Genomic DNA, 27,844 nt, shown 5'->3' on the forward strand with positions numbered 1-27,844 from the left:
ATGTCTGTTTGGGGACAGAGCTGAACCAGGATTAAAAGTCTAGTGCAGAACTGGCCACAGAGAGTTATTAAAATGTGGAATTTGCTGCCAGAGGATGTAGTAATGGCTGCAGGAATAAACAGCTTTAAAAGGAGATTATCGATTCAAGTCCATGGTCAGATCTGTGGAAACATCCGACCCAGAGATGGAAGCATGTCGGATTTTATTCACATGTTCAGACGTCAGCATCTGGGAATGGTCACTGAGTTGTAACCAGCCTGCATTGCGCTGGCTCAGCCCTGGACTTTTTTGATAGCGGACAAAGTCCAATTCAGGAGTGTTTGTGATGGGTCACAAGTGGACCTTTTGTGTCTGATCACAAAACCATCATCATGTAATGGCAAGCTGTTTCCGGCATCTATATGCACTTAGCCACACAATCGGTAGTTTGTTAGATTCTATTAACAGTTTGGAAAAATAGTCTCTCCTCGCGAACCCATAAGCGACCTCGCGCAACAACCGCCTTTCGTAACATTCGTGATGGATTGGGAGAAGAAGGCGATGGCAGGCGTACGCAGTTTATCTTGGTGCCGTGAGGAAACCCTAGACCTTTTAGCGGTCTGGGGGGACCGCAAAATACAATCAGTGTTGCGTCAGTAACTTAGATGTATACGAATTGATCGCCAAAGAACTTCTTGTTCGTTGGCACAGAAGGACGGCGCAAGAATGCAGCATGAAGATGAAATCACTTCATTTACAGTACAAGCGTGTTGTGGCGCACGGCTCTAAAACTGGGCGTGATCCAAAAACTTGTCCATACTATAACTAGCCGGACAAGATTTTACATGGGGATGCAGATGTGTGGCCCAAAAGGGTCGCACAAAACTCAGAAAGATGGCCCACTACAGCATCCTCAAGTGCTGTTTCTATCAAGTCCATTGTGCTTTTCACTGAGCCAGAAGGAGAGTGTACTGGCAAGGTGGCATACTTGTATGTTCAGCTCAACGCAGGTTGGTAGTGCAAGGACCATTTCATCCTTCCCCCGCTTCAGGGCTATATAAGAAAGGTGGGAGGGGGAGAGACATGTATGCTGTGCACTCCATTATTCCCTGCGGAGACGGATTCCCATAGGGTATAATGGAGAATTGATCTGCTGTTATCGGGCTCTTGAGGGATTGTTTTTTGATCTAGTGCAGGGGTGGCCAACGGTAGCTCTTCAGATGTTCTTTGCCTACAACTCCCATCAGCCCCAGTCATTGGCCATGCTGGCTGGGGCTGATGGGAGTTGTAGGCAAAAAACATCTAGAGAGCTACCGATGGCCACTCCTGATCTAATGGTTTCAAATTTACAACATAGCATTTGATGCCTCTCCTTAAAACAATGTCTCCTGGTCCCACCACCACAGCCTCCTGGCTCAAACCCCAAAGTCCCCAGATATTTCTTGTTTTTGATTCTCCTGTCCCAGACTACTTATATATATGTATTTTGTGGTCTTCCTCAAGCTTCTCCCAACTGACAATCCAAGTCAAATTCATAATCCCACACGTGTAAACTTCTTTCTGTTTCTACTTTGCAAGTGAGGAGATTTCTGTAATCTCCAATGAAGCACATGAAATATTGGAGGACAGCGATGCGACACAAATGGACATCACTCTGACACCAGGTGAGTGTGGTTTGTATCCTCTATTGCTTTGTGATTAAGAGAGACATGAAGAGTCCACAGGATCACAGGCCATGGTGCCTGTGAATGCATCATGTAACTCGGTCATAAGATCTGAGATCACCATGGCAAGGATAAAGTGAGTTCTAAACTCCTGCGGGAAAGTGTGGAAGCCACACAACCAATCATTAATACCATGTTTATCCATCATGTAGAAGAAACTGGAGGAGTGCAAGACCTTGACCAGGATGTGGAAGGCAGGACGATGGTGGCCACGCAGACCACCATGGAAGGTGAGCTCCTTTTGAGATCTGGATACAGTGCCTTCTGCAAAAATTTGTGTTCTGATGAATATGGCGGTGAGAGCCAAAACCATGAGCCATAATCAGGGACTTCACTTGCCTGTGGTGGTGAGACAATCAACTTTTCATCCTCCAGGTTCACAGGGATCTGCTTCCAGGAAAAAAAACCCCAAGGGCATCATCTTCTAAAAGCCCAGAGAGAGACCCAGATTGTAAGTTCTATGATTGCTGAGAGGAGAAGAGGTGCAGAGCAGTGTACTCTCCAGTGATTAATGCAATTATGTTAGTGTTTTGAAATGTGATCTGGGGGCTTCTGTGCTTGCTTAATTTATTTCAAACAATATTGCACCAGGCTCCATCATGGTGGAGCTATCTCCCAAATCAATTATGAAGGCCAGGCAAAAGTGTTCCAATGCGATTCAGAGGGTTGGGGAAAACTTGGCACAGCACATGGCCAAGGAGAATCGGTCTATGATGACGAGGAATTCATGAGTGAGATGTGGACATCCTGGGATGAAGAAAGAGCTTCTCGGAAGACTACTCTGTTTCATGGAAGTTGCCATCAAAACTCTTGGTGACATCTCCAATACACTCGCTCCTATGATGGAGATTATGGCAGCTAGAAATCTTACTCATGGGATGCTGTCTGGCCTCCCATCTGGAGACCATAATGTTATGAAAGGGCTTGGTGATGATGAGGTGGTGGATGAGGGGCAGAGTGACAATGTGGGTGCTGGAGTTTTTTCTTCCTCCAAGTGCCCCCGTCAAGCACCCAAGAAAAAGATTCCATATTCCCCACCCGAATAGTGTTAGCAGTAGAGGTTTTAAAGGAGGTAGCAGTGCAGTGAACCAATGTTTGTTCACTTTCATTCTCCAATGTTCATTCTACCTGCACGGTTGTAGTGATTACAGTTAAGCTCTACAGTGTTTTCTGTTCATGTTCAGAGAGTTCTGGTTCATATGTCTGAAGTCTGCAAAGTCCTGTGTCCTAGATGAAGTAAAGTAAACTCTCAAGGGACAGACAAGAGGTTTGTGTTGCTAATGACTTTACTTATTTTAAAAATGTAGAACAAAAAAGCAATGCCTTTATTGAATACTAAAAATGACACCATTTAGTAATGTAATGTAAAATAAAGTTCTGCTTAATAAAACTAAAAGTCGTGCCATTCTTGTTTTTTTCTGGTGAAACACCCATGACCACACCAACATCAGGAAACACACAGAACAACTCTCACCAACACTAACATGCCAGTATCTTTAAACCACCATCTTAGCCCAACAATCTAAACTGTTATTGCCATTAAAAAGTCATGGTTTAAAGGCTTTAAATAAACTGTAAGGATGCAAGGCGTGTGACAGGAATCATGGCACAACTTCACCGGCAACGGTGTCCATGGAAGGACCAACATTGTTGTCACTGATCTCCTGCACATCACTGGCCTCCCCATCTCTTTCATTTTCTTCCTCTCTCTTGTTTTCTTTGTCCTTGTGTCTTTCCGTGTTTGCCTCAACCATTTCCTTGGAGTTTTGTCACACACTCAAATGTTGAAGTCTCTGATCCATCAGTCTTCTCCACAGCCTCCCCCTCATTTGCTTTTCAATGAAAAAAGAACCATGGGGTTTATAAGAGGTAAGCTGCATGATTACTTTCTTATAAACTGAGTTACTGTGAGCAAGCACAAAGTATTCAGCAGGGGTGTAGAACTCATTTGTTACGAGGACAGGATCTGACTTGAAGGAGACCTTGTTGGGCCATGCCATGTCTGGTTGGGCCGAGACATGTTGTGACAGGCCATGTAGCAGAGATATACATTTATTAAAGAACACAGACAAGCACAAATGTATATTTATTAAAAACTTAAGACATGTCTAAAAAGTTAGCACTCATTAAAGGAGCTTTCTTCGTGTTTCTCACATGGGATCCAGGGAACAGGACAAGCAGTGTTCCCTCTAAGCTGTTAGTGTGAGTTAGCTCACAATTTCTTAGACTCCAGCTCACACACTTTTGTCTCAGCTCAGGAAAAATGGTCTCATAGCAAACTAATTTATGCAGTAGCTCACAACTTTAATGCAGGTAGTTCATAAAGTAGAATTTTTGCTCACAAGACCCCACAGCTTAGAGAACTTTGAGGACAAGTCCCCAGGGACTTGAGGGAGCCTCAGTCAATAGAAGGAAGAGAGACTTAGGTCAGTACCAATTCCATGCGATTGAAATAACCTTGCAGAGCAAGCTATTCTTCCTCCCTTTCATATAACATTTGATAAGAACAGGATGCGGCTCCTAAAAAAGGCTGTGTGTGAAAGAATGCTAGGAAAGTTTATGGCACACAACTTGTGATATGACTTCATGGTCCAAAGGCAGAAAACTCTTGCTACAGGTGCAAAGTCCTTTCAGTAACATTATTGGAGAGCTTCCCTGCTGTGACTTTAGTCGTATGTGGACTTTCAGAGGAAAAACATTCCTCGAGCATGTGCTGTTCCCCCACAGGATGAATCCTCTGGGTTGCTTGACAACACAACCACAACCCTTCTCCTTTTTGCACTGTCATGGTTGATTACATTTGGGTTCATGGAGCAAGTAAGGGGTCATTGATCAGAAGCCTTTCAAAGCCCACATGATCAATTGGCCTAGAAAAAACTATAATATCATAATTGGTGTTTGTCACAAAAGTGTGGGGTCTAGGAAACTAAATTCCAAAAACCCTTTGAATTTAAAATGACCACAAATTGATGCATGCCATATTTCAGCAGGATGTGGGTTGACTCTACATCCGGGAAAATGTTGGTTGAGTGTAAACTGGATCTTAAAATACCTTGAGTGGTTAGGGACATAGGATTTTAGTTGTGCCTTGAGGAGGTCTGGACTCTGGGGGAAGTATCCCAAACCATACAATATCACATTCAGGACTAAAAATATCATATAAGCCATATATGATCAGGGACAAGAATGCTAAATAGGCAGTTTGCACTCCTATCCAACAAATCATACTTTAAAATCTCGGCACAGTAATAACAGCATCTCTCAGCAATCTCTCAGATGTTTCATGGAAATCACATTGTTGCATAACCTTCCATCATTCCGCTCTACATGAAAGTGAGGGAAGGAAGGAAGGATGAAAGGAAGGAAGGAGGGAGGGAGTGTTCAGACTTAGCAGTCGAAAACATTTTTTTTCTGGTCCTCGGTGCTGCATGCACATAATCAAGATATCCTGTGTTCCCGGGAAAGTAACTGTCAGTTTCATTTCATGCATGCACTTTTCCAGAGCCTGTCCGTTTATCAGCCTCTTTAACTTCCCGATCTTTTCATGGTGCCTGTGAACCTGAAGGGTTGAAAAATTTAAAGATACCTTGGCCGCTCACACCAATTTTAAAAAAAGAACAGCTATAGAATAAGTGATGGAGATTGAAATGTTGGCCACAGTCCTCGGTCTGGTAACAGAGGCCATGGGCATTATCTCAATGCTGTTGTCAGTTTTGTGCAAGGAGAGACACAGGACGATCGCCTGTAAGAGAAGGAGCGCAACTTTTAGGCGACGTTACATAGCCCGCCGGAAAGTCAGGCAGCACCAGTTTGTTCTCCAGCAGAATTTAAATTCAAGCATGAATTTATGAGTGAACATTCATTAATATTTTAGGTTAATTCTTTATATTTCTCAAGTGTGATCCAGGGAACTGGGAAAAGAGAAACACTGGCTCTTTTCTTTCTTCACCAGGGGAGCATGATTTGTGCAGTGCCAAACCAGACAGAGACCTTATATACCCAAAATCTTATTGATCACTTTTTCTAATGAACCATGACTACAAGTTATTCACTAATATTTTTACTCAAAGGCTTAACAAGATTATAGGAGATTACATTTCTATTGAAAAGATTGCTTTTATTCTAACTGAAGACATAATGGATAACATACGTAAACTTATTAGTAAGTTCTCAACCTTCACATTTATTGTCAAGGTCTAATGCCTCTCTCCTTCATAGATGGGAACCCTTTTTACAGTGGAATCTAGGTTCCTCTTCCATAACCTCTCCCACAAGAGGAGTACCTCACTTTACTAGCTATTCAATGACTGATTTCTTTGGATCACTACTCCTACTTTCTTCTCTTCCTGATTATTTAACTTATTATTGTTTTCTATTAATATACATTATTATGTATGTTCAGTGTGGTTGGTTAATATTAGGTACCTCCTTTCCTTTAGCAGCTATGTTATTTTGGTTTATATCCACCTATACTGTTTTATGTTTTGTTGTTCAGCATTGAGCTTCATGCAGTGTCTGTATTTTTCTTCCTTATATGTTCAATGTTGAACTTTAACGCTATTCTTCCTAGTAGCTAGTTCTTCAATAAGATTTATTGAAATTTATTGGGGGGTTTCCAGTTCCAGCAGAGTGAGGCGGCAGCGTCCTGAGCAGTCTCTGCCGAGATGGGCCGTACCGAGGGGAATTTGGGGGGCTTAGGTCCCAACGAAGCTCCAGTCAGGGAGTAGTGTTGACAGAAGGTTCTTGGGAAAGGCACTGGGGGTTCTTGGGACTCCCGGTTCCCTCCCTGCTTACCTTTGTACCAATCGACCTCGGGCACCAAACGGCGAAATACCTCTTGCCTCCGGACGCAGAGGGGAAGGTGGAAGGTGAGTAGAAAACCAAATGGTTAAAATAAAGAAGGACTGATAAGTAAAGTCTGTAAATCCGGAGAAAGGAGTGCAGCAAATGAAGAATAGCTTCACAGTTGAGTGGAGAAATTGGAAACACTGAAGGACATTGAAGCACAGAATGTAAGCTGACAAGGAAGTGGGTGTGGTGGAGAGACTGGCAAAGCATATGATGTGGCAGACTTAAAGTTCCTTTTTTCTCTTTGTTTACCTAATTTTCCTTGATTGTTAATGTTTTTTCTTCTACTACTATATCCTAACGGGAATAAGAGTACTTAAAATATATATATATTGGTGACTGTTGATTGAGTAGAGTGAGCTGGGAATGATACGGGGACAATGTCATTGAAAGGAGCAGAGAGGAGTGCAGCGCAGACGACGGCGTGAGCGGTGGCAGCGATAATTTTGGCAGCAGCGTGGGCACAGGTGCAGGACGATAACTTGGAAGTGGGAGAAGGACTGGGAGAACAAGGACGGAGACTAAGATGACAAGAGACTGAAGGAGTTAGAGAAGAGTCAGAGAAGAAGACAGAGTCTTAGAGTTTGTTAAGGTCATTAAGAAGGGAAAAAGAAACGAAGACGAAGACTAGAAGGAAAGAAGGACGTTAATAGAAAAGGAAGAACGGAAGAGGTGAAGAAGAGGGGGGGGAAAGGTTTTTGTTGTTGTCGTTACGGAGTGGTGGTTTGATTGATAAGTAAAAGTGGAGATGCAAATTAAGACAGTAATTATATAGGAGTGAAAGCATAATTAATAGTATATGAAAATTAGGGAAATTTATTTAAAATTCATAATTAATTAATTATAAGGCGAATATTAGGTGATTTCATATTCTGGTGTGGTTTGTGTTATTGTAATTTTGATTTAATTAATTAATTTAGTATATAATTGTGTGATAGTGGATGGATAGATTTTTTACGTGGAAACATCCAAATATAAAACAGATTTTGTGATTTATGTAAAGAAAAAAGGTGAGACTATACGCCAGGTATATTTAATCTGAATAATTTGAATAAAAGGAAATACATAAAGGATGACCCAACAGATAAGAGCAAAATTTTCTCCAGGTCAACCTAAAACAGTAGGGATGGCATTATCACAAGACTCATTTCAGGAATTTCAAGCAAGTTTTATGGGTGCGATAAACCAAATGCAGAAAAGTTTAAGTAATCAGATGGGAGAATTAGCAAATAAAATAGAAGGCGTAGATAGCCGTCTGAAGGACACAAAAAAAGACACTACTGACTTGATTAAAACCACCAGGTCAATTGAAGGGAAATTAATGCTAACTGACCAGCGTATAGGGAAAATAGAATCTCAACAATAAGATCTAGAGATTAGAACTGCCAAGGTAGAGATGGATAAGGCGGAATATATTTTAAGATTCTTAAATATCCCTGAAGGGAAAGATGAAGATTTGGTAGACTTACTGGGGGAAGCTATGGTGTCAACAGGATGAATTCATTATATGCAAAAAAGAATGGTCTTCCTCGAGAAGTACATCTTAAGTTTATGCAAAAAAGAACCAAAGAGATGGTACTGAGAGACTAGAGACCAACCCTTGAAAATTAATGGGCAAAATATTAAAATAATGAGAGAAATTCTGTGGGAGATAAGACAAAAAAGAACGGAGTATAAGAATTTGGCAATGATGTTGCAGGAGAAGGCAATTTTGTACAGATAGCTTATACCAGAAGGATTGCTCTTCACATTTCAGAACACAAGATATAAAATTGACTCAATAATGAAATTAGAAGATTTCTTTAAAAATCAAGCAAAAAACTGGGTTAAGTTGAAAGAACGGAAGAATTCCAAAGAATCCCCTGGACAAGAGGGAAAAGGGGACCCAAAGAAAACAGCTGAAGAAGTGTCTGAATCTGAGCAGGAAGAGGGAGAGGACGATCTTGGAGAAGGAACGAATCAGATAGAAACTAGACTACAAAAAAAAGAGAAACCAACAATCAGAACTCAGAGGTGCACAGTATTAAAGAATGCTTAACCAGTTAAAAATTATATCAATAAACATTAATGGATTAAATTCCTCATAGAAGAGGAGGAGAGTGTTGACGCAATTGAGGAAATTAAAATCAGATATTATTTGTCTCCAAGAGACACATATGAAACAGAAAGACCAACATCTTTTAGAAGACAAAAAGTTAGGGAAAGTCTTTATTACATCAGAGAAGGCAAAAAAGAAAAGAGGGTTGATAACATATATCAAAGGAAATATTCAAGCAAAACTCATGTTTTCCTCGGAAGAGGCTAGATTTCAAGGCATAGAAGTAGTTAGAGACAATCAGAAACTTTTACTAATAAACATATACGCACCTAACGAAAAACAAGAGACCTTTTTCCATGAATTGCACCAAGTATTATTAGGATACGAATATGATAATATTTGTATTATTGGGGATTATGATGCAGTGATAAGTCCAGAAGAAGACAGGAAAACAACAAAAACATTGAAATGTAAAACGAAGGGGGGTAATATGTTGCCAGAAAGTTTTTTTTAAAATGGCAGAAGAATATGCCTTGGTGGATGCATGGTGAAGATGTAACCCACAAACAAGAGACTATACCTTTTTTTCACATAGACATTGCTCATGGTCATGCATTGATATCTGCTGGATGTCGGTGGGATTAATGAGAAATTTGGAAGAAACTGAGATATCACCTAATACGTTTGCAGATCATAATCCAATAATGGTTGGTCTGAAAGAAAGAAGGAAGACTTTTGGATGGAGGATGAATCCTGTGTTAATAAGGAATAAGCAGTTTGTGGAGCATGCTGAGCAAGAAATGAAATGGTTTTTTCAAATTAATAGCCAGAATATGTCTCCAAAAATAGTTTGGGAGACAAGTAAAGCCTTTTTTAGGGGCCTGGCTATAAAATATAATGCCATCCAAAATCGGGGAAAAAATAAGAAAATGAAAGAATTGACAAACATATTGAACTATAGAGAGAAACAGTTAAAGGAAAAGCCTAAGATGAAAGAGATAAAAAATGAAATAAGGATGTTACAACGTAAAATACATGTGATATACTTGGATGAAATGGAAAAGAAAATGAGATTTGCAAGTCAACAATTTTTTGAAAATGCAAATAAACCAGGAAGGTGATTAGCATATAAAATTTGGAAGGAGCAGGAAAAAAGGTTGATAAATGTTCTGAAAGACAACGAAGGGAATCAGAAACATCTTTTAAAAGATATTAAACAAATTGTTAAGGAATATTAGTTATATAGTAGAAGTGAAATTGATGAGAAAAAACAAAAGGAATATCTATGCACTCTGAGCATAGAGGCACCCCCTGCTTTCTAACAAATTGACTTGGAAAGCTGTTGCTTCTCCTTTTCTGTTAGCCATCATTTTGATAGCAGTTGCGCTTCTGCTGCATGACTGAAAAGAATTATATGACACTGACCAGTTGTTCAGACCATAAATCTTAACTGCTTTTTCAGAGTCCATTCAAGATGAATACCTAGGGCATGCTTCTCCTCAGCCTGGTCTTAGTCATTCATTTCCTTCAGCTAGTGCACAAAACGCACCCTCAGGGTTACAAAGTTCTTTTCCAGGTGGCAGAAGTTGCTTTAAGGGTTGGAGGGTTTGGTAATCATAATGGAAGAAATCAGTTCAACATAATGTCTGCTGTATGATATTGTCAGGATCTAAGGCAGGGGTGGGGAATCTTTTTTCTGCCAAGGACCATTTGGATATTTGTAACATAATTCACAGGCCATACAAAATTATCAACTTAAAAAATGGTGCTCCACCAAGGGAGAATGATTCAGGCCAGCAAAATTAATACAAATTATTGTTTTTCTATTTGAAGTCATGTGGGGAGAGCCTAATTTGGCACACACACACACACACAGCCCACTGCCCTAGGCAAATGCCTAGGTCCAGGGCTTTTTTTGTAGAGGCTGCCACATGGCTCGGCTCAGCCCAGCAATCCCCAAGGGCCAGACCAAGTGATCTTGAGGACCATAAACAGCCCGAGGACCGGACGGTCCCCACCCTAATCTAAGGCTTCGTTTTTTTCCAGAAAGCTCTGAGCAAATATCCAGCTTTGTATTAATTCAGGATCTTAATACTGAAAGCTGCAAAATATATCCTAAAGTAAGCTGACATTTGACACAAAAGTGCCATTTCTTCCCCAGCAGATGAATGTTTAGGAATCCTGGCATGATGAAAGAGTTAAGGTGCAGAAGTGGAGACAAGAAGTGCCATGAGCTACAATGGAAGCAAGATCTAATGGGAAATGTTTAATGTTACTGAATATATATAGTACAGTGGCAGTGCTATCATAAGCAGAGTTGACCCTTTCTAAATTCATAGAAGTCAGTGGGCTTAGAAGGATTGCCCTGCAAACAAGACAATCCTGATAGACAATATGACAATGTAACCGTTAGCATATTTTGGTTAACCTGATATTTCTCTTTTCCTTGAAACAACCAAGGGTTAAGTAACATGCTGGCTTGTTGTGCCTTGAAGCACTTTTATAAGTTTGTTGCCCTCATGAAGTAGAGCTAAACTTGTACAGGAAGCGTGCACCCAAAACTAGGAGTTCAGTAGAGCTTTTTGCCATCTTCACAGGTTCTGCCCTATGATGATTTTCATTTTGCAGATGGGAACTGAGACTGAGATGATGACTTGGGCAAGGCCATCCATTTAAAGGCTAGCCAAATGCATTGGGTCTTTTACTTATTGCATCTCCTTGAGGAAAGGTTGTGGCTCAGTATCTGCTTTGCACAGGAGGTCGTGGTTCAATCCCTGACATCTCCAGTTTAAAGAATTAACTAGGAGGTGATATGAAAGACCTCCCTATGAGACCCTGCCAGGAAGCTACTAGTCATAGTAGACAGTGCTGCTAACCCCTGACAGGACAATGGTCTTAGCAGCAAGCAGTTTCATGTGTATATGGACAAAATTTTGCACTTCAGCAGTTGAAGTATAGTCACTAAATTAGACTGGCTTTCATTTTGGACTCGTCTTTCACAACATGAAACATACTCAGGCTGGTAAGTATACTATAGTGTTTGCCTCTCCTTGCAAAGGCTGATAGAACAGCAACACGGCAAAATGTGTGTTGTAGGAAGTTGCCATTTCATCCTTGCTTGCACGACTACAATATGAATTGTGGCTGACATCTGTATGCCACTGTAGAGTATTATTAAGTCTCTTTCCACTGAGAATCTGGCTAGTAAAATCATCTGGCAGCATTACTCAATATTTTATACTTGTCTTTTACATGGTAAGAAATTTCATTACATATTAAATCAGCTGGCCTTATTTTTAGTCCATCATTCTGCTTAGGATGCCTGTGGTGCTGAAGAGAGAATGGTATTTCTTGATACACGTTTGTCTCTCTACTGGCAGTCATTGGAATTTAGTCTTCTCTAAAGTGTTGCTAATGGACCGCAGCTGCAGAAGGAAATTACTCTGAATTGCTGTTTATTTACTGAAGACATGTTAATGGAAATCTGTGAGTGTGCATTAATGTTAAGTGGCTCATTTTTGTATGGCTTCAGCTTCATTTTCTATTATATGTGGAATGGATAATGGCAGAGGGAAATGTTGGATATTCTAATCCCAAGCAGGAAAAAAAGGTAATACCAAATCTTTGAATGTTCCTAATGTCAAGTTGTCCAAGCAAAGAATACAAGATCATCCTGTTATTTGTCCCATTTTACAAACTTGAAAAAGAAATCAATACATATTTTTTTTGCCAATTGTCCTAGGATCTACCAGCTTCCACAGTCTTCTTTGACTGAGGACAATATTGCATCCCATGAATTGCTGAAATGCCACTGCACTTTACTAGGTCTGCTGTAAAGGTCAGTGCCAAAATGACGGCACTGCAGTTCTGCAGGAAAACAATCCACTTTCCAACCACATTGAACCCAGACCAAATAACTCCTCTGGAAATGGCCGGATATTGCTCATTAGGGGAAGCAGCATCCTATAGACCATTTGCTATTCTTGGAAAATAAGAACTGTGGTGAAATTTTCTTCCACTGGATTTTTTAAAAAAGTATTATATAAACTTATCGTATGTGGTGTGACGGAGAGCCCTTAAACAGGCTTCAAAATGCTTATCATAGTACTGGAAGGTGAAGAGCTAAATCTCAAAAATGCAGAGCTTTGAGTGCAGGCTACTCCAAGAACTCTGATTGGTCAGTTTCAGCTAAAGGCAGAAATATTTATTAGCTGGCTGCTGAGGGAGAATGGACATTCTGACAGATTCCTGATTTGAGAGGACAGTTGAAAATCTGCTTTGAGGAAGAATTTAGTTGAAGAATGAGAGTCTGAGTCTCAGCTTATGCTGAAAGGAATTTTACATAGACAAAAGAACTGGAAATCAGATTTGACAAGGTTGTTGTGTAGTGAGATGAAACTCCAATTCAGGCCAAGGGAAAGGGGATATATCATCTAAGGAAATAAAAATCTTCTCGGAGGAACATTCTAAGTTTAATGCTATAGCGCTAGAACAATATAGCACTTCTCAATATCTCTCAGTGGTGCATATTTATTATATGTTCCTCCCCCCACCTTTTTTTTTTGTTTTACCGAAGCATGTGTCTGGCATGGTTTATACATGAAAACATATCTATTTGTCTGTCTGTCTATTTATCTATCAATCATCTATCTATCTGAGTATAAAATGAAATGGTAAAAACAAATGACATAAAGACCAGTAGGCAACAAAATGTAGTGGTTAGCATGTTGGACTAGGTAGGATATGGGAGAGTCAGATTCAGATCTCCACTCTGCTGTTGAAGCCTACTGCATGACATTGGGCCAGTCACACACATTGCCTAACTTAGCTCAAAGGGTTGTTATGAGGTAAAATAAGGAGAGGTGGACAAGGTTAATCTGGATATGGTCCCCACTGGGGAGAAAGGCAGTGTGACAGGTAGGCTTCCCAATCCCCAGGTCCCAGTGGGGGATCCCCCATTTTTACAGGCTTCTCCCCGCCCCCAGCCAGCTGGCTGGCAGGAAAAGCCCCGCCCCCCAGAGTCACCATGTAGTTTTAGAGCTCCTGCAGGTCCGTTTTTAAAATATGTGCCTTTAAGGCTGAGCAGGAAGCAGGAAACAGGAAGGGCTTCGGAGAACGGCCCCTCCCTTTATTTTGCTTTCGTTTTCAGATCAAGTAAAGTTCTGCAGGAACAAGACCCAGTAAGTATTTGTGTGTGTGAGAGAGGGAGGGGCAGGGGATTCCCTGTTTTGGAGGCCCTCCCCCCCGCTTTAGAAAGCGTGGGGGGGAGGGAAATGTCTACTGGGCACTCTATTATTCCCTATGGAGAATGATTCCCATAGGGAATAATGGGGAATTGATCCGTGGGTATTGGGGGCTCGGGGGGGGGCTATGTTTTGAGGTAGAGGCACCAAATTTTTAGTATAGCATCTAGTGCCTCTCCCCAAAATACCTCTCCCCAAGTTTCAAAACGATTGGACCAGGGGGTCCAATTCTATAAGCCCCAAAAGATGGTGCCCCGATTCTTCATTATTTCCTATGGAAGAAAGGCATTTAAAAAGGTGTGCTGTCCCTTTAAATGTGATGACCAGAACTCCCTTGGAGTTCAATGATGCTTGTCACACCCTTGCTCCTGGCTCCGCCCCCAGAGTCCCCAGATATTTCTTGAATTGGACTTGGCAACCCTAGTGACAGGGTAGGTTCCACCTCTCCCTAAGAGTGACCAATGAGAACTGACAGAATGCTGAAGAGACAGTTGGAAAACAGCAGTTAAGAACAGCAGCTGGGAGTTGGCTGCTGCTGAGTAGAGAGGGAAAAGCTGAATGTTTGTCTGCAACTGTGAAGAAAAGTTGCTTAGAGTGGGCTGAAAATAGTCAGTTTGTAACCAAAGGGTCCCAGTCATGGAAACAAGACCACAGTCCAAGCTCAAAGGAAGTGAAACATTGTAACTTTACTTTCTTCACTATTGTGCTAATATCATAAATAAAGCTTCCTGTTTTCTTTAACCCTATAGGCTGTGTCTCTAAGGGAAAGAAACAAACACACACTATCTCAGTCTACATATTTCTTATAGAAAAATTGTAGGGTGTGACTGGAACAGTGAGCCCCAACCCCCGATAACTCTCTGAGGGCCTGTTACTAAAGGGGGCTGGTTAACTGTGTCTGCTGATGTCCCTTTGAATGAGAGAAGGACCTGCGAGGGAACATGGTCCAGGCCATCTCTGTATTTTAAAGGAGACAAGAAGGGTGGAAATGTGGCATCCTGAACTACTTGCAACCCAGAACCTAAGAGAGGAGTTATAGAGAGTAGTAGGCATTCTAAGTGCGTAGACAAGGGTTGCCATAGGCAGGGTATCAATTAAGTCAATAAATAGTTTCCTCAAGAAAGCAGCAGTAAATGCATCAGGTGCCACAATTTTTAAAAGATCAGGGTCTAATAAGGGAAACTGCCTTAAAAGTAAGGAGAAAATCAGCTCATCAAACTTTCTAGGAAAAAAAGAATGTTTCAGAACTGCAGCATCACATTGGAAAAGGCCCTGTTGCATGTAATTCCATAATGACCGCATACACACTGCAGTGCATGGTGAAAAATATATGCATTTGTAGCTACTGTTCCAAAGAGCCCATTTGGATATGCATCCAGAGCCCTGTGGTGTAGAGTGGTAATCCAGTATTGCAGAGCATTGCAGTCCAAGCTCTGCTCACGACCTGAGTTCAATCTCAGCAGAAACTGGGTTAGGTAGCCTGCTCAAGGCTGACTCAGCCTTCCATCTTCCTGAGGTTGGTAAAATGAGTACCCAGCTTGCTGGGGTGAAAGTGAAGATGACTGGGGAAGGCAATGGCAAACCACCCTGTAAAAAAGTCTGCCATGAAAACGTCATGATGCAACGTCACCCCAGAGTTGGAAATTACTGGTACTTGCAAAGGGGACTACCTTTATCCTTTTTTGGCTACTGTTCTTTCCCAAAGAGCCCATTTTGATAATGAGATATGCATACAGTGCTGGGATCAACCCACTTGAGAAAGGTCTCCATACTCACTTAGATACATGTCTCCTTGTTCTTGATGTTAGGACTAGTTAGAATACTGATCAACAACTTGTGGCCGTACTGCTGAATGTGGCTCAGTACAAAACCAAATACAGCTTTGTTAAAAAAGAAAATCAAACCTCCAAATTAAGCTGTATTTGAAAACTAGGTGGGAAGCCAGAAAAACCAGTGTGTGGTTGGCTGGCAAAAAAAAAAGTTATGGAACTGATGAGCTTCTTGGAGACGTATTAATGGAAAAGAAATGATAGAGATATTAATAATCCAGGTTTATGCCAGCAACACTAAAATAATTATGGGTGGTGCTCTTCTGTATATTTATTAGTAGTTGTGAGATCTCATGTGTGCTGTTTCATAATAAAGAATTTGCAAGAACCAGTGTTTCAGCTGCAAAAACTTTATAGATAGCTTTATTATATGGTCAACTTTCAGTAAAACATTCATTAAAACAAAATCTAGGAATTGTACATTGATTATTCCTGACCTGGATAGCCCAGGCTAGCCCGAATCTCATTTCTTGGAAGTTGAGCAAGGTCAGCCCTGGCTGGTAAATGGATGGGATATCTCCAAGGAATACCAAGGTTGTGATGCAAAGGCAGGCAAACCACCTGTGAATGTTGCTTGCCTTGAAAATTCTACAGGGTTGCCATAAATCAGCTGTGATTTGACAGAACTTTCTGTCATCACATTGATTAGCAACATGTCTACACAGTTTCAGTAATGCAAATAGACTTGTTTTGGTCTGAATTTTGGCATAGTTTATTTCTTCAATTGTAAAACATTGCAGCCCCTGTGTTAGGGTATTGATATGAATGTTTTAAAAATAGTACTCGTCTTGATTAACATTATTCTGTTTCCGGGAAGCATCCTAGCACTGGAAATCAGGCTTCTGAGCTGAACAATGGTAGGTCCTGAGAATTACTATTGTAGTACTATATGTAAGAACACTATAATGCATTTGAAACGTTTGAAAATGTTGTGTCACAGGATTTATGGTATAATCCTATGCAGATTTACTTCCATCTAAGGCTTAGATTCTAAACCCATTTATTTAGGAGATGTATTTATTTTGGAGATTTCTATTCCATCTCTTCAGAGTCCTGCTTGAAACAGCTTACAATTAAAATAATAAATTATTACTATAAAAACAACAAGCCAAGGGATATTGCAGACAGCATAATACACCATTGATTTCAGGGGGTTTCAACTGGATTGATTCTTCATAGGATTGCACTGTAGAGATGTACAAGCAGCAGCCAAATGTAATTGATGGTGTCTCTGATGTTGTCTCCAAGCCAATGTGTTTTCTAGAAGGTCCTTAAGTTACTCTGCTTCTGAACTGAAGCACATCCATTATTCCTAAATCTAATATAACCTACTTTATCTCTCTCAGTGCTCCTTACTGAAACATTAATGAGATGCTCATGCACAGCCATTGAATTTGTCTGATTAGTTCATTCATGTTTAATAAGCTCGATGGTTACACTCTTGCCTAACAACAGATATTGGTTAGTGTTGTATTTCATAGTCAGAATGCCCCTGAATTTAGATCCAAAGCAGTAGCTAGGGGTAACTTGGCACTAGATTGATCTAAAAAACTCTGAATGTAATTTGTGCAGTTGTCACCATTTCCCTCTATGAATAAAAGCTTAACTTATTGATGACAGTATCCTCTAGTTTCCTTCTTTTGATAAAGAGTGATCCTATGGAGGTGGCCTATCATTCACTACAGATGAAATAAAGCCTGCATTTACATTCAGTGACCATGTCATGGTAGAGGTCTAGGGACACCTGGAGCAAAGCATTTTATTCTAGCAAAGCTTTTGTTGAATTTCCTTAGATGATCCAAAATGTATCTGGCTCATATAAAGTTAAACTGGAATAAATTGTGGTGGTCTTAAAGATACCATGGAGCTTTTCTTTGTGGGGGGAGGGGTGTGACAGACTAACATGGTAAATGTCTTTAGACAGGGCTTTTTTGTAGCAGGAACTCCTTTGCATATTAGGCCCCCCTGATGTAGCCAATCCTCCAGGAGCTAACAGGGCTCTTAGTACAGGGCCTACTGTAAACTCCAAGAGGATTGGCTGCATCTGGGGTGTGTGGCCTAATATGCAAAGGAGTTCCTGCTACAAAAAAACCCCTGTCTTTAGAATTGAGAACCATTGCAGATTTTTCATGTTTTTGCAGCAGACTTTTTACAGGGTGGTTTGTCATTGCCTTCCCCAGTCATCTACACTTTCCCCCCCAGCAAGCTGGGTAATCATTTTACCGACCTCAGAAGGATGGAAGGCTGAGTCAACCTCGGGCTAGCTACCTGAACCCAGCTTCTGCTGGGATTGAACTCAGGTCGTGAACAGAGCTTAGGAGTGCAGTACTGCAGCTTTACCACTCTGCACCATGGAGCATAATACCTGAGTATAAAGTTAGATATAGACTTCTGGGGGCTGTATGTAACTTCAAGGTAAAGCTTTTTCTTCATTGGTTTGAGGAAACTCTTATAATCTGATAAAGAGGAGTCTTGTGGCACCTTGAAGATTAACTAAATTATGTTTCAGCATAAGCTTTCACGAGTCAGACCACATTTCATCGGATTTAGAATGCACAGTCATTTTGCATATGCCTTTATAATTAAAGTTACACATGGGGAAAGGGGGAAGTTGCAGCAGAGACAGACCTGTTATAAATCATTCAGATGTGAGGGACTGGAATGTCTCAAACAGACCGGAATGGATGTGGCTGTTTGTTACACAGATGTGGATGAGGAGAGAGGTCAGAGTTTGTTAAAAGGTTAAGCAAGATCCAATAATTGAGTTGGACTTGATGACCCTGGGGGTCCCTTCCAACTCTGATTCTATGAATTAAAATAAAATAAAATAAAATAAAATGGTGTGTAAGGATGAACTGGCCAAATAGGATGTTTAGTGAAAGTACAGGATGAAAAATTTATATCAAAATCAAATTTAATGAAAAAAGAACACTGTTTCAAGAAGACTAGCTGATACCTGTAAATGTGGGGAATTTTATTTTAGACAACATGTTGAACAGCTATGGTGAGTTAGAAGTCCCAAATCATCTATGGGGATTTATTACAGAGTCGGAAACGACTGGTGCTTGCACAGGGGACCTTTCCTTCCTTTCCTCCATCCCAGCCATATACTCAGAATATTACCACCCTGCCTTTTCAGAGACAGAAAATTGTTTTAATAATGGCTGTAACTTTAATGACTAGAAGACAAACTTACCAGCAAGCAGGATGTTCCCATTCAATATGCAAAATTGTGTCTCCATGGGGAATAACATTTTGAGTCCATTTAAATCTTTGTATATTCTTTATCACCGATGGCCACCAAATGATTCTGAGTGTTTGGACACTCTTCCATTCCTTGTAGCTGTCAAATGTTTCATATGCAAATACATGATCAAAAATGCTTTCATTAATAAGTAAAGAGTCGAGTTAATGTCCTTGAAGCACATAATCTCTTACATATATTGTCCCTGGAACACATGTAAGGACAGCTTGAACCCTGCAGAATTAACTCCCATAAAAGGCCACTACATCCAAATCTTCCAGTTCAAAGCCAGCTAACAGATGGAAGGAACTAAATGTCCCGGAAGAAAAGGACTTTGTGGACATGGATGCTACTGCAACAGGTCGATATCTTGCCAAATGCAGGGCCCTGATCAACAAGCTACAGCCTACAGGAAGCTTATGGGGAGACAGACAGCTGGTGTAACAGGAATTGCTGTAGTGAATAAAGGGCATTTGGACAGACTCCTACAAATGTGTAAAGCATAATGCTATCTTCTCATTGCAGACCAAAAAAATTGAATAGAAGATGCTGGAAAAAGAGTATTACTAGATTTTATAGCCAGATTTGACTGTTGTCATTGTTGTACAAGATTAAATGCAATTGACAAACAGATGGGTGATATTCAGCACTATACAGAGAACAAGAGTTAGAACTAAGCACCTTTTTATTTATTTAGTTAAAATATTTATATGGCCACCTTTCTCCCCAGGCATATGGAATGCAAGGTGACTCAGTTTTGGTTCTTGGTATTAGCAAGGGATCAGATACAAGCAATGTTCCAATTTTCCCCCCTACTAAGTGGAGCAGATCACATCATGAGCAGAATATCACTGTTGTAATCTTAAAATTGATTGTCAGCCACCCTGAGTCCGCTTGCGGAGAGGGCGGGTTAGAATTGAAAGTAATAAATATAAATTTAAAAAAATGGGCAGCGGGCAGTGTAAGAACCTGTGTGACTCCATATTGCTGCTTAGCGGGTTACCTGTGTTGCTGAGTGGCTATTCCAGAGCACAGTTTAGAGGGAACATGGGATACAAGGTACATGTGTTTTACTTTTGCAATGAAATGCCCACTCCTGTGCTGTCCTGCAGAGGGGCTTTCATCAAGATTGTTTTATGGAACACAATCAACACATAATCTCTTACATATACTGTCCCTGGAACACATGTAAGGACAGCTTGAACCCTGCAGAATTAACTCCCATAAAAGGCCACTACATCCAAATCTTCCAGTTCAAAGTCAGCTAACGAATGGAAGGAACTAAATGTCCTGGAACCCTCTGGCATAGGGTTGCCAAGTCCACTTCAATAAATAATGAAGGATAGGGGGACCTTCTTTTGGGGCTCATAGAACTGGACCCCCTGGTCCAAGCTTTTTGAAACTTGGGGGGTATTTTGGGGAGAGGCACTAGATGCCTGCATTCTGCCTGCATTCTGGATCAACATATTACTGAGAGAAGGAGCGTTTTCCTTCCTATTTTGATTTATTTCTTCTGTTCACTTTTTTGAAATGCCTGTACATAGTTATATACTGTAAATAAATATTTTGTTTGTTTAAAGTGGAGTCCCTCTATACCACCTAGCTCCCCCATCTGCTTGGAACACTAGGAGTGAGTTGGGGGATCCCTAGGGTGGAGAAAAGTGGTGGAATAGCTGGTTGCCAACTCTCCAGGGGAACCCCAAAGATTCCTAGGAAGCCCCAAGAAGGGTTCTTAGCAAGTCCAGAGGAAGGTTAGGAGGCTGTCCCACCTAACCAGAGCCCAGACAGGGACAGTGGTGACAGCGAATACCCTGAGGCAGCAAAGTGGAACAGGTCAGCATACCGGGAAGGTGTGAGCAGGGCCGGGACCAGCTAGCAGACCCAGGACCAGTCTGCCACAAACTCATTTGTTACAAAGGCCAGATATGACATAAACATCACTTTGTTGGGCCAGGCCATGTGTGTCATAAAATCTAACACAAGGTACTGACGATATAAACTTTACCAAGGTAATTTCAAATGTCAATGGCAATAGCACATGAATGACGATAGCAGGCTTGATTGATTGTGATACGCAGAGGAGTAGTAGGTGTGGAGATATGTATATTTTACACACACACCATTCCCTGTCCAACTATCTTATCTACCATTGCAGATTGATGGATAAGTCCAGCTATCTTGTCCCCAGACTGGTGGACAAGATAGCTAGACAGGGAATGGTGCATGTGTACATAATTTAAAAGTACTAATGCTTCAAGGAATTTTTAAAAAGACATCATTAAATCCCAGTAATATGTTGATCCAGAACGCAGTGGCACAAGTCAATTCTACAGGGCCTGTAAGGCAGAGATGTTCTGCCAGGTGTTTGTTTTGAGGGCAGCGACAGTTTACATCATGGCTGGCACCCTCCTTTGCTCTCTGTCCTCTCTGATTGACTTAATTCTTCTCCCCCTTATCCATGAGGTGCCCACAGGCCGAAAATGGGAAGAAACTGTAAATTTTGCCTCTTGGTTTTCAATTAATGTATTAGATGTTCTGATACTGTTTTTATGGTTTTACTGTTTTTATAATGATGTACATTGCCTAGAGCCCCCCGCTTCGGTGGGGTAGGGTGGAATATAAATCGAAATAAATAAATAAACTAGGCGATTCATAAATTCAGTAAATAAATAGGCCCTTCTGTCACAGTATCTTCTTATTTTTTTAAGTGCAAAACTCATACAGACATATGATTTGCAGGGAACGTGAGAGACACAGATACCAGAGACAACAGCTAGGGCACCTTTCCCATACTGAAGTCCTTCAATATCCAAGCTTTAAGTAACAACCACCTGCAGAATAGATTAATTACTGTACATTATAAACTATCCTAACTCTTGCATGTAATCTTCCAAACCACACAGATAATTTCCTTGAAGAAAACACAGACATGGGTCAGCTCAGAGACAGCAGTGTCTATTTGTCTGTGCAAAGCTCACAGCGATCTTTGTGCTTGATTGTTAGGGAATCCATAGTGGTTTTTTTCCCCTTTGGAGTTAGCACTTGCTTGCTGCTTGCTATATTACACTTATTCAGTTTCTTGTATAGTTTCTTGTGAGATATTTCCTTCAAAGAAAATGGCAAATCAATTTCTAACCCAGAATTTGGAATTTAATGTGCTTCTCACCCTCCACCAATGCAATTTGATGTGAAAAGACAATCCTATTCTTTACAATCCTCTTTTTATCAACCCCTTGTCAAATATCACAATCTCGTTACTGGAATTTCTGTGGCACTTGTCAAATCAAGCAGCTCTAATTAATGGTGAATTCATGCTGAAAAAATAAAGAAGAAATATCACCCCTCCAAGCTTGCTGTTCTTGCCTTATCTTGTGAGTTTTGCAGTCAGACTTGTCACCAGAGACCTCCATGGCTGGCTAATATGGGACCAATCACATACAGTCTATTACATTCAAGAGTCACCTTTGTTTCAAGACATCGGTATCTGTTATGTTGCTCACTATGGTAACATTCCCATTTTGTACGTTCAGAATTTTACCTAGATCTTGTTTCGTTTCAAATATTGATCTATTCTATACATAATAGCTTCAGTGAAACCTTTTGAATTAAGATATCTGATGAAGGGAATTTTGACTCTCAAAAGCTTATACCTTGAAAATCTTGTTGGTTTCTTAAGGCACAATTGGATTTGAATCTAGCTGTTCCACTACAGACCAAAATGGCTACCATTTGAAACTGTCTTTTGAATTGAATAGATGAGGTATTGTTGATGAAATGCTAACAAAATGTCAAAACATTTTGTGCTGGCTAATCTCCAAATAGCTGGGAGCGATTCAGCTCTCTAGAAAATAGTTTAATGACAATAAAGCTATAATTAGGTACACATTAAATGTAAAGTAATAGCTACAAAAATGCTCAATAGTGAAGATTTTGCAGTGGAACTTGCAGGTCCAAGCATCAGATATGTAAATGAAAAAAATATTTCTCTTCCTCTTGTGCCGAAAAAGGCCCTCAATTCAGCCAGTTCTAGCAAGTATGACCATTGAAGGGCAGTAAACTTTCCGGAGAGGTTCACTGCACTTGCTCTAAGAAACAAAATCACCCTTTGAGAACAGAAAGCATGGGCAATATCTCTTCCCAAGGCCTTTATGGAATAGGCTCCAGAGACATGGGGACAAGAGGTAATACAAGTTAAGAGTTCTGCTTAGGATCCATTAACATGGATTTGTTGTCTCAGCACCTTTAAACCCCAAAGGTGAATGTGGTCAAGTCTGAACTGCCCATGCAAAGTGTATGCATGGGCAGTTCAGACTTGACCAGTACAGAAGCTCCTTGAGCCCTGCAGAAAGGAACAAGACTAGTGGAGACCATCACTAATAGCAGGAGAAGGGTTAGTATTGCCAACAGACCTGGAGAAAAATGTTCTGTCCCTTTAATAGAGGCTTACTGTGTAGAAATGGGCAGGTAAAGCTTTCATAACATATTAACCTATTAAAGAGACATTTTTTCTCCAGGTAGCTGGCAACCATAGCTGCATACTGGCTTTGAGTACCAAGGAATGAAACTTCCACACTAGTGTAAAATCCTGTCCCTTTGGTCCTAATTTCAAGCTTCTGACTCCAAATACAGGCTTTTAAAAACACACAGAATTCTACAAAGATTTAAAAAATCATTTTGTTTATATTAATTTATTTTCAAGAATATCCCTTTTAATCCTTCATGCATGCTTTATAACCACAACTGAAATTGCTGGCATTCCTCTCCACATGTTATCACTATTTGTACTGTAACATGGTTGTTTCAACTGCTCTTGATGGGTCAGTTATACCTTGGCAAACATTGTTAGCAAGCCAACTACACAAAGTTCAATAGAAAAAGTTTACTAACATATTCTGTTTAATATAAACAACACAAGAGGAAAAGAAACAAGAATATATATAAGAAATACTTTGTAGCACTATGTAACAGGGCACAAGGATTATTAATCATGGTTGTACAGGTATGTCTATTGAAAGGTGCAGATCTGAATTTTTCATTCAGTAGAGAGTAACAGCGACTCTGTATCTTTCATGTTGTACTTTGCATTTACTCTTGCCAGGTGAAATGCGGAGTTATTTCACAATAGAAACATCTGCTGCATTCAATAGTTCATGGTAAGCTGCTGTTATTCATTTACAAAGGAACACCATGATTACTGCATCCTGTAGGAAAGTGTTACAATCTTTGCACTGGTAATGTTGCAAGCAGGATTTCAGTCCGTTAGTATACAAATATACATATGTAAACAGGTGATGTACAACCAGGCTGAAGCCGTGTCTTGTATCACAGCTTCCATATTGCACCAATAAATACTATAATATCAGACTGCTACATAGAGTGGTGGTTGCTCAGTATTTCTGGAGAGGTGCTTGCATGTTCTTCAGTGGTAGGTAGGTTACAATAATCATAAGAAAAACGGAAAGGAGACATGGCATGTTTCTTATTATTATAAAGTTTCCAACAACAGGATCTATATCAAATACATACAACAGTTGGTGGGAAGATGAAAAAGTGTCTTTATTTACACAAGTGTGCATCAGGGTAAAAATAAAAACTGGATCAGTGTTCTGGAAATCAAACAATTCCAGCTTTTCCCATCCATTCACATATATAAACACTATTAGTTGTATATTTTATAGTACTGAGTAGCCAGTAGTTACCATTAACTCCTTGACAAGTGGTGGTTGCTCAGTATTTCTGGAGAGGTGCTCGCATGTTCTCCAGTGTTATTGTTCAGTAATAAATAACCACACATGCCTCTACACATACACAGAAACACACACACAAGCCAGAATGAGGGTGGTTACAACATGCATAGCAAACAAAGACTTGGCTAGCCTTTAAAATAAAAGTGCATGGGAAAAGAAAGATATAAAAGTTCAACTAGTTTCATTCTGGTAGGAGAATTCAAACATTTTTTTTCAAAATTAAAAGGTTGTAGCTATAATTTACAGCAGGGGTGGCCAAAGGTAGCTCTCCATATGCTTTTTTTGCCTACAACTCCCATCAGCTCCAGCCACTGGCCATGCTGGCTGATGCGAGTTGTAGGCAAAAAATATCTGGAGAACTGCCATTGGCCACCCCCGATTTACAGGATCATAAAAACAACTCTCACACCAAGAGAGTGTGACAAACACAGTGACAAACAGATTCCCTTCTTTAAAAGTTATGGGAAATTGCTGGTGTCTTGAAAAGACACCACGGGGGTTTACTGACAAACTGAATATATTGTGAGCACAAGCATAGGAAAGTGAATTTCCCCCTTCTGTTAATATGCAAAGTCTGTGAAAACAGGCACAGATAAAAGCAAGGTGAATTTCACATTACAGTTACTCTGCCTGAACAAGAAAAAATTTGAAAATTTTTATCTAACATTGTCGATATAGTTATATAACTGAGCAATGGATTAGAAGGCTATAATAATAATATAGTTTGTTTAAGCAACAATCTCTGTATACTTCTGAATAGTTGAAATTATTTTCAGTTTACATTTACCATAAGGGCATGGGGCAAAGCTAAACATTAACTTTTACTTGGGGCAATGCTAAACATTAACTTTTACTTAAGAGAATGAAAATGGTACCACTTGAAAAATTAAGGCTACTGCCCACTTACATCAGGCAAACTGTATGGGTTACTCTAATCAATTTCAGTGTAATTTTCCTACTGTTTACAGATTTCAGCCTAAAATCTACCACAAACAATGAATATAGAGCTCAAACATTTATCCTGTAGAATGTACCTCAGGAACTTTGACCAGAACTTAAATATATGCTTGATTTTTAGGTACGGTATCTGCTAAAGTACTATTTTACTGAAGAGACTTAGATTAACATGTGTGTATTAGTCACAGTTGTATCTGATTAAACAGCCTGTGCTACTTGGACAGTTTTTAAAAGTATCTTGGTATAATGGTGTCATTCCCTTCTTTATATTTTACTTTTTCCAGCTGAAATTGTGAGTCAAATTCTGTGGCTTTGGTAACCAAAGATGTTCTACTGTACAGCTGATTAGGATGCCTACTATCTTGTTGAGGAGAGAAGCACTAACAGAGAATCTGTTCAGCAAGGCTGCTTCTTGGTTGTGCTTCTCCTTTAATAAGAATCACCTTTTATTTTCATATACAGCTTTTAACTCTGCTTGAGTGTATGTCCCCCATTTTGGCCCACTAGGGTTTATTGCTGTAAGGGAAAGGGCCTATAATTAACTTTAGTCCAAATTATGCTACTTTTCAACACTTTCTTTTCATGCTCTTCAATAGCTAGTTTCTTTAGCATTAGAGTACAGCAGTGGGTGGTAATCATTCAGAGCTTTGTTTTCAGTTTTGTTACAGGCATGGAAGAGCTCAGGACAACATCAATTCCATTTAAACTAATCCCAATAAAATTTTAAGTGGTCAGCAAATATGAAGTAACAATTTATGAAGAATTTTTCTAAAAACTTTATCAAAATACCTAGGAATTGGGTAGGTAGAACAATAATTTAACAATTAAATTCTGCTTTGTTGCTCCTATGGCATTTGTCAGTAGGAGCAAAGTGGTATACAGAGGCATGTGCTCTCTTGTCTAAGTAACTATGGTTGCCCCTCCTGTTTCTACAGAGACCACTAAGACTTCAGAACTAGTATACAGACTAAAGAACATATCTAGTCTTCCTCACCTCCTTACCCATAGTGTGAAATAGCTAGCTGAAATGCAAACTATGGTCACTCAGGCAGCTCTATGAACTAAAACAGGACAGTCAGTCAATCATGACTGTGCTGTTCTGCCTAAAGTAGTCCTATCCAACCACTTCACACGTGGCTTCTATTCCTATGTTTCTCATTCCATCTCAGGGAAGACAGTATACTGGCTTGAAGTTAGCAGCTGATAGTGATGAGTAGTATCACAAATTCAGAACCCAAAGCATGCAACAACTTATAAAGAATTTGGCTTCATATACAATGTCAGACATTGCTTGGCCCAGATGCTACAACCATTCATATTAGATAAGCAATAACGTATTTTTAAAACCACAAGACATTGATACTGCCAGTCATCAAGGCACAAATATTTGTCAGCCAATTAATCTTAGAAGAACTTTAAAAAAAAACCTTGTCAAGTATAGGTATATTACTAGCATTCATGTAAACAGAGCTTTTGATAATACAGGCTAGGGTTCCAATACAAAACAGAAGGCAAATTAAGTTATGCAGCGTAATAAAGTAGAACAAATAATGTTTAAAGGAAAACCAACACTTAAATATAATTGTGGTCACCTGTTACTCCAATGTAATGATACATCAGTAAAAAAGTGAAACACCACAGTGGATAAAGGATTGAGACAATATAAAATGAAAAAAAAGCTATCATAGCTGTGTGCTTGCAGTCTCCATTTCTTTTCTGCTTTGCTTTAAATACTTTTGAAGGATTTAACTGGATTAAAAACACATCAGCTATCAGGCAATTTTTTAAAAAAGCCTATGAACTCTGAAGTATATAAAAACTCCTGGTACATCAAAATAAGAGTACTCTTTAACTGAAGTCCTGATGTGTCTTCATCGAAAGCATTCTATTCCACCAATACATCTTTTTGATTGTATTGTGGGGCAACATGTCCAGTTTTTATCCCCATGTGGGCATGCCAATGAATTAAGAAACCAGCAGTATAATTTGAATGTGCACCATACAAAGTTTCTAAACATATGCCAATACTTTGTGTTTTCTTGCTTGGGGGTAGTTATCAGTCTTTTCTGATTGAAATACAAGAAGATCTCCTAGTTGGACACTTGCAATAGATAGTTATGGTGTTGACGAAGCATGGTATTTCACAAATGCAATTGCAGCCAGCTCTTTACAAAACTCTTCAAGCACAATGACACCTTCTAGTAATGTCATGTGATCAACACTGGAAAGAGAAGA

At 39.9% G+C, this 27,844-nt stretch overlaps 1 protein-coding gene across 2 annotated transcripts in view; it reads right to left on the bottom strand.

The window, feature by feature from the left end:
• Positions 1-23,783: 23,783 nt before the first annotated feature.
• Positions 23,784-27,844, bottom strand: part of FHIP2A (FHF complex subunit HOOK interacting protein 2A) — a 49,798-nt gene continuing 45,737 nt past the window's right edge. For both annotated transcript variants that reach the window (XM_060241569.1, XM_060241570.1), the window contains one exon: positions 23,784-27,830. In XM_060241569.1, coding sequence (XP_060097552.1) covers positions 27,725-27,830 — 106 coding nt within the window. In that variant the 3' untranslated portion in view covers positions 23,784-27,724. The remainder of the gene's footprint in view (positions 27,831-27,844) is intronic.

This window comes from Heteronotia binoei, chromosome 6 (assembly GCF_032191835.1).
Source record: "Heteronotia binoei isolate CCM8104 ecotype False Entrance Well chromosome 6, APGP_CSIRO_Hbin_v1, whole genome shotgun sequence".
In the NCBI taxonomy this organism is placed as follows: Eukaryota; Metazoa; Chordata; class Lepidosauria; order Squamata; family Gekkonidae; genus Heteronotia; species Heteronotia binoei.